At 47.1% G+C, this 7,830-nt stretch overlaps 1 protein-coding gene across 1 annotated transcript; it reads right to left on the bottom strand.

The window, feature by feature from the left end:
* Positions 1-2,079: 2,079 nt before the first annotated feature.
* On the bottom strand, positions 2,080-4,385 carry JUND (JunD proto-oncogene, AP-1 transcription factor subunit). The gene has a single exon (XM_040417804.1). The coding sequence runs from the start codon at positions 3,879-3,881 to the stop codon at positions 2,985-2,987; it is 897 nt and encodes a 298-aa protein (XP_040273738.1). The 5' UTR covers positions 3,882-4,385; the 3' UTR covers positions 2,080-2,984.
* Between the last annotated feature and the right edge of the window lie 3,445 nt (positions 4,386-7,830).

Here is a 7,830-nt window from a genome sequence, read left to right as displayed (position 1 = left end):
GCAAGTACAGCACTCCACTATGGCTGAATTCACACTTCAGTTATTTCCATTAGTTATTGTGCGCCAAAACCAGTAGTGAAATCTACAGAGATAAGGTATATTGGAAAAATATTAAAGGGGTTCTGCACTTTCATTTAACTGATAATCTATCCTCTGGATAGATCATCAGCTTCTGATCGGCGGGGGTCCGACCCCCGGGACCCCCGCCGATCAGCTGTTTGAGAAGGCAGCAGCGCCACGGCCTTCTCACTGTTTACCGCCGGCCCACTGACGTCACGACTAGTATCGACTAGCATGGGCGGAACTTAGCTCTGTTCACTTGAATAGAGCTTAGCCCCGCCCACGCTAGTTGATACTAGTCGTGACGTCAGTGGGCCGGCGGTAAACAGTGAGAAGGCCGTGGCGCTGCTGGAGCGCCGCTGCCCTCTAAAACAGCTGATCGGCGGGGGTCCCGGGTGTCGGACCCCCGCCGATCAGAAGCTGATGATCTATCCAGAGGATAGATCATCAGTTAAATGAAGGTGCAGAACCCCTTTAACTGGTTCTGTGCTTTTTACTTGCACCTGGTTTTGGCTCACAATAAGGCCTCATGCACACGACCATAACAGGTCCGTGCCCGTAATGTGGCCTGCAAACAGTGGGTCTGCAATATACGGGCACAGGCCATGTTCGCACCGCATCACGAATGCAGTTCCATTCACTTGAATGGGTCCGCACTGTGTGAGATACGGTGGGTTGCAGAACGGAAGCACTCCGTAGTACTTTCATGGGTTTTCTCTCCACACTGCAAAAAAGCAGTGCTTGCGGTGGGACTGTCAAATGCGGATTGCGGACCCTATTCAAGTGAACAGGTCCATGTCCGCAGACGGTGGGCACACGTCGGAGCCCGTGCATGGCGGACCACAATTTGTGGTCTGCAGCATGGGCACCGCTGGTACATTGCTTGGCTATCTACGGAATTCTCACAGAATAGGTCATCAGTAAAAACAATCATGAAAAACCCTTTTACTCTAACCGGAATAACCCTTTAACCTCAGATATGCCACCAAGTCTTTATCTTTGTGGATTAGAACGGACCTGGTCCATAAGAAAAAAAATTGATTAACACAAAGAACCTCAGGTCCTATGGGCCAAACACAAGTCAAAAGAGTTGTTTTCACACGCATTTGATAGTGACATTTCCACATGGAGAATGTGTACCTTCCATGAATCACTACACAGTCAACAAGAATCCTATTCTGCACTGCTGCGGAGCAACAAGGTCAAACCTGTGCTGTCTACAGATGAGTGCGTCTGGTTGGGTTAACAAAAATGTTTGAAAACTCATTAGGTTTGGACACTGACTTACCAGGTAGCCACCTATAGGTGGCACTAGTTTTCTTCCTTCTGGTGCATATACTGCTTCAAGACAACATTGTAAAATGCAGTCTAACATGCCTTTCAATAATACAAGTGTACACATATTTTACAATGAAAGTCTATGGCAGACTTACATCTATGCTTAGTTGCATGCATGAAAGGATACTACTTACAGGAATAGAAGAAAGTACGTGTAAACCTTAACTATATGCAGGCAAAAATTGACTGGCCTGGCTTCTGGAAACGTAGCAGATCAACATTTAAGTCTACATTAGCTTTCAAACACATTTAACACATACACAAACATGTTACTGCATGTTTTACAGACTATTAACTAGCATCGGATTGTAGATCTACACCTACCTGTACAATGCTCTGATGTATTGAAATTAAGTTTGGGTAAAGACTGAGTTTCTATTATTCTGGGCTTCAAACCTAATTATAGGTTTTATGCTTATGAGTTAAGAGATAATAACAGGCACTCCTAACAAAACACATAATCACATTGTACAATAGATATGTATCTATTCACAATAGATAACTACATCCTAGATAGATATAAGATAAATAGATGGCTGGATAAAGGCAGACCTATACATGGGGGGGTGCAAATCTCCATTATCAAATGCATATATTAACGTGCAGGTTTCATGCAGAACAAAGCACTGTTTAAACAGAACCTTCATTAGAAACCATGCAACAAAAATAAAAGACTATTGATCATTTAGACCATACTTTATTGTACATAAGAACACTAAAGTACTGGATATACTTGTTGAATGCATAGTAAAAAAAACAGCTTAAAAACATTGTTCCCAGTAGAACATAAATATAGCACATAAAACACTTCAAAAACAAGATCTGCAAAATATTACATTTACATTATTTTACAACAGGGTGTGCAAGCATGACACACCTAGAGCCTTCCCTAACTACTCCAATGGAGTGGCCTGTAATGTCAGAAACCCTCTGGCAAGAAATAGGTCAAACACATGCAGAGGAATGCCCCTCTTCCCCCTGCTCCAGGGACCTTGTAAACATTTAAGGCAGTAAATATGCAACCAGAACTAATTGCACTTGGCTTTAAAAGTCAACCAAGTTTGTCGAGAACATGTTTTAAGAATAAACAGCTTCTATGTGGTGTAAACCTGGGTCCTGGAGGAGGGGAGAGGGCCCCTACTATACCTACAAAAATAACTGCGTTCCTTTTAGGCACTCTGGATCCACATCTGTCTCCTTTGTTGCCCTGCACATATAAGTACATGAAATAAGTGTCATTTTCCCTTACAACAATGTAAACAAACATTATTTTATTTTTTTTACCAATAAGCATTATCTGAGCTTTGTCTCAAGAAACAACCAGCTACATAATGTCTAAGGCCTCATTAAGCAACATCCCTCGTTTTCTATGACATGGTTACCTCTGAGGAGGACAACTGCTGTCTATTGAACTTATTGATACACACTGTCTCAACAAACCACAATAGTCTTTGGTTGGGCCTATGATCCTCGTGGCTACAAGATGGCATTGTGTCTGGACAGTCTACTTCCAGCATGGGGGATCCTCTTTTGGAATGAAGTTTATCAGTAGGCATAGTAAAGTAAAAACTGGAAACAAGAAAAGCTTAATAAGCTTGGACCTGCTGAGGAAGAAGTTGGCAGCCACTGTTGACATGACTCATGACCTTCTGCTTCAGCTGGGCCACCTGTTCCCTCAACAGGTTAGCAGTAGATGCCAACTCCGTATTTTGATTTTTAAGGCTTTTCACTTTCTCCTCGAGTCTAGAAATTCTCTCCAATTTCCTCTTTCTGCATTTAGATGCTGCTATTCTGTTTCGTAGCCTCTTTCGTTCAGCCTTGATTCGTTCCTGTGTGTCCATATTAATTGGAGACATTGGTGGGCTTTCTCCAAAAGTTGCCACTTCTGGCACAATTTGAGGTTCATCCTTGAGAGTCTGTAGTCTAGGTGGAGGGGCCCCAGACGGCTGTGACAAGCCTGACGGTGGAGGTGGAAATGGTACAGTGTCAGTGCTGTAGTTAACAGTGGTGCCCATTGATCCACTTGAGTAGCTACTGAGATTGGCATATACAGGGGCATCAGCTGGTAGGGGAGGCTGGAGATTAGCAACCACAGGTACAGAACTTAAATCCACTGCACTGGGCACCCCAAGTTGATTCTGTTTGTGAAGATCCTCCAGGGCTTTCACAAATCCTTCAGCAAACTCCTGTTCTTCGCTGGCCACCTTTGGGTAAATAAATTGGCTGGTAGTTGGAGTGGTTGTGACCAGGCCATTGGATTGAATGATGAGCCTCTCAAGTTCTGGAGAAGCTAGCTTCAGCAGTCCAAGATCAGGAGAAGTTAAAAGGCCATCACTATCACGTAGAGACTTTAGGTTGTTGGCTACCTGCTCATTCAGGTTGAGGTTAAGGTCCTTTTTCATCATGGTGGCAACAGTGGAAGTGTAAAGGCTTGACAACTGATGCAGATTCAACACCTCATCATGGTAGAAGGGTATTTCCATTATACCATAAGACTGTCTTAGTAAGAACTGTGTGGGGTTCTTCTGCTTAAAACCCCATCCGACTTCTTAAGAAAGGAGGCACCGATTCAAAGTAAGATGTGTCCTCTGAGACCAACACAATCTGTTGCGTCTTCTGTGTAGGCGTGCCTTCAACTCCCAGCACAAAATACTCCGGAATATGCTTCTTTGTTCTTGGAAATGTTAGTTCCCCTTTAAGAGGCAGGCAGTCTTTGTCTACACGTCCCGCACCATGCCACAGCACAGGGGCAGGCGGTGCCCACAGTTCGGTTCTGCCAGGAAGACAGGAGAACTTTAGGTGTGCGCCCTGAGTGAACCTTCTCCAGTCCCCTGCTCTTCCGTCGCCGCCTCACAAGTCACAGGCTGTGCCGACGCGCGTAGTCTTCGACCCCTTACAGCGGCACTTGTCAGCTCTGAGGAAAGTAGGAAGCCGAGAGCTGAAGCCAGCGTCCCGCTCCCTCCCTATAGCGATCTTTAAGCCGCGGCGCCGCCGCCCGTACTTCCTTATATAACGTTCCTGCGGACATTATGTCACTTAGCTGCCCTCTGATTGGTCCGATATGACGTGAGACGTTCCCTGCTTAGGGTTGTGGGCGGGCCGCAGAGAGTAGCGAGGCACACTGGGCTGAGGTCATTGGTTAACTAATTAGCCGCTGAAAGCCGCGCTCGTCCAATGAGAAGTCGCGATCAGGTCACATGGCGTTGACGTCTTTTCGGCGTTAGAGAGCTGCCTGATGTGAGAGACGTCAGAGGTTATTTTTAGACACGTGGACAGGGAGTGGCGCGATTGCCAGACCTGAGGAGACCGTGTCGACTCCTTTGTGTATGGACATATATAGAGGAATAGGCAGACTTCCCTTTTAAAGGAAGAGGCGCCTCTTCTCCTCCAGGCATTATGCTAATAGAGCTTGTTCACATATGTCAGCTATGCCTTCCCAGTTCACCAGGAACTACACAGTTTGATGAGAAAAGGCACAGTGGGAGTAGTAACAATTGGCGCAAGCGAATGTGTGCGTGTATACTTCTAGATAACTTTCTTTTAAATATTTCTAAAGGGTTTATCTGAGTTTTTATCCTTAGGTCATTAGATCAGCAGGAGCTGTGCCTTGTGCCACTTGCCAATCGACTGTTTTCAGGAATTGTGACAGCGGTACTACATAGCGCTATACACTGCTGTGCGCTAGTCGTTCCTAGTTACTTCAGCAGGCCTCTCATTGAATGGGTGCAGCACTGTAGTAACCATGTACAGCCAATGCACATACATAGCTACTGAAAACTGCTGAACAGCAGGGGGTATCACCACTCTGATACTGACCTATCCGAAGGATAAGTTATCAATAGTTAAAGGCATTGTGGCATTTATGGCACACCCATAGGTTCACCTTGGGGACCTGCTGTTATCTCCGTAATGGAGAGGTGGCCGGTGGTCTGAATATCACCCTGTGTACTGTCTTCCCCCATTTCCACCTCTTCCACATGCAAAGCGTCCGCCTTAATTGTGAGCAGCGAGTGTTTGAGTAGACACAGAAGTGGGATGGTTACGCTGATAATAGCGTTATCGCCGCTCACCATTTTGGTTGATTCCTCAAAGTTTCTTAAAACCTCACAGAGGTCAGACATCAATGCTCACTCGTTGCTTGTGAAGAGCGAAAGCTGACTGGAAAGGCGACGACCATGTTGCAGTTGGTATTCCACTACTGGCCTCTGCTGCTCACAAAGCCTGGCCAAAATGTCTAACGCGGAGTTCCAGCGCGTGCTCACGTCGCATAACAGTCGGTGAGCTGGCAATTTCAAGCGCTCCTGCAGCGTTGCCAGACCGGCAGAAACTGTTGATGACTTACGGAAATAGGCACACACGCGGCGTACCTTCACCAGTAGCTGAGGCAAATTGGGGTAGGTTTTGAGAAACCACTGAACCACAGGTTGAACACATGTGCTAGGCATGGTATGTGTGTGAGTTTGCCAAGCTCAAAAGCCGCCACCAAGTTACGGACATTATCAGACACAACCATGCCATGCTTCCAGCTACTGACTGGTGCTGCAAGATGATAATTCAGAAGTGGAGGAGAAGGGGGTGGAGGGTTGCATCCACTAACGTAGATGGTGGCGGAAACCCTGTTGGAAGTAGGGCCCGCAATCCTTTGCGTCGGTAGCACCTGTGCCATCCCAGGGTACGACTTTCTCCCGGCCTCCACAACGTTCACCCAATGTGCCGTCAGGGAAATGTAGCGTCCCTGGCCAAAAGCAGTTGTCCATGTGTCAGTCGTTAAGTGGACCTTCCCATCAGGGCACAGGTGATGTTACGGTACACATGCAGGTGTAAGGCTGGGAGTGCAAATCGTGAAAAATATTGGCGGCTGGGGACAGAGTAACTTGGGACGGCCACTGCCATCAGGCTGCGGAAAGCCTCAGTGTCCACAAGCCTAAATGACAACATTTCCAGGGCCAGCACTTTGGAAAGGTGCACATTTAGTGCTATGGCCTATGGGTGGCTGGGTATTTACGCTTTAGTTCAACGGCCTGGGGTATAGACATTTGTACGCTGCGCTGGGACACAGAAGTGGATGTGCTAGCTGATGGTGCTTGCAAAGGTCCAGGTGCATGGCAGAAGAAATCTAAGCTTGCGTCTTGGACAGGGGATTGGCCAGCACGTAACACAGGGGAAGAGGAGGTAGTGGTGTAACCCGGAGACACTGATTGTGGACCCAGGCGTTCGGCCCACCTATTACGGTGCTTTGATGACATGTGGCGGATCATGCTGGTGGTGGTGAAGTTGCTAGTGTTCACGCCCCTGCTCATTTTAGTACAGCACAGGTTGCAAATGACAATTCTTTTATCGTCCGCACTTTCTTCAGAAAAGCGCCAGACTGCGGATCACCTACCCCTTGGCAAGGGAGATTGCCGCAAGGGGGTGCTCCAGGGAACAGTTGTAGGCCTGTTTGGTGTGGCCCACCTTCTTCCTTTTGCCACCCCACTGCCTCTTCCAGCCTGTTGCGGTGGTGCAGATCCCTTCCCCTCTGTACTGCTGTCCTCGCTCGGCTTGCCCCCTTCCCAGGTTGTCAGTGAATTTATCGTCCACCACCTCCTCTTCCACTTCCTCATTCTGGTTATCCTTCTGACTTGTTGACCTAACAACAACCTCAGTTATTGACAACAGTGTCTCATCCTCATCATCAACCTCTGGAGACACTAATTGCAGTTGACTTATTGGAAACTGTGTCTCATCATCATCATCCACCTCTTGAAACACTAATTGACGTTCCCCACCTTTATCTTCTTGTGACTGTGGATGCTCAAGAATTTGGGAACGAGGGCACAATATCTCCTCATGTCCCTCTTCAAGCGGGCTTGTCGAGAGGCCCAAATCAAGGAATGGCAATGAAAAGAGCTCCTAGGAATATCTGAGTATGGGATCACTTGTTTGCCAAGACTCTCCATGGTGGGAGGAAGGAGTATCAGGGTGAGGATTCTGTTGACCAGACTCTTGGCTACTGAGACTGGACTTTGTGGAAGACAGGGTGGTGCTTAACCGACTGGAAGCATTATCTGCTGCAATCCAATCGACCACCTGGTCGCACTGGTCTGACTTTGAGAGTGGTGTCCTGCGCCACCCTGCAAACTGGGACATGAATCTAGGTATTGTGGATGAGTGTGTTTCTGGCAGCAAACACAGTTTTATCTCGCCCAGGGCCACGGCCTCTGCATGCACCATCAGTAGCACGGCCACTTCCCCGTCCCTTACTGCTCACCTTGCGCATATTAAATAGTATATATGTTTGCAAGTAAGTCACACGTACAGTATCTCTGGTTTTGTAAGTGTATGCGCAAATAAAGTACACAGAATGTCACAGATATTTTTAGGATACGCACACGTTAAACAGGAGATGTAGCACAGATAATGTCGCTGTCCGCAGCGTCTATGAAAGAAGTA

Source organism: Bufo bufo, chromosome 2 (assembly GCF_905171765.1).
Source record: "Bufo bufo chromosome 2, aBufBuf1.1, whole genome shotgun sequence".
Lineage (NCBI taxonomy): Eukaryota > Metazoa > Chordata > Amphibia > Anura > Bufonidae > Bufo > Bufo bufo.
Note: the sequence above shows the minus strand (reverse complement) of the source record. Positions and strands in the feature narration are given on the sequence as shown.

Excerpts from the sequence above, each read along its gene's own strand:
- JUND (XM_040417804.1), bottom strand. The coding sequence starts at position 3,881 with ATGGAAATACCCTTCTACCATGATGAGGTGTTGAATCTGCATCAGTTG.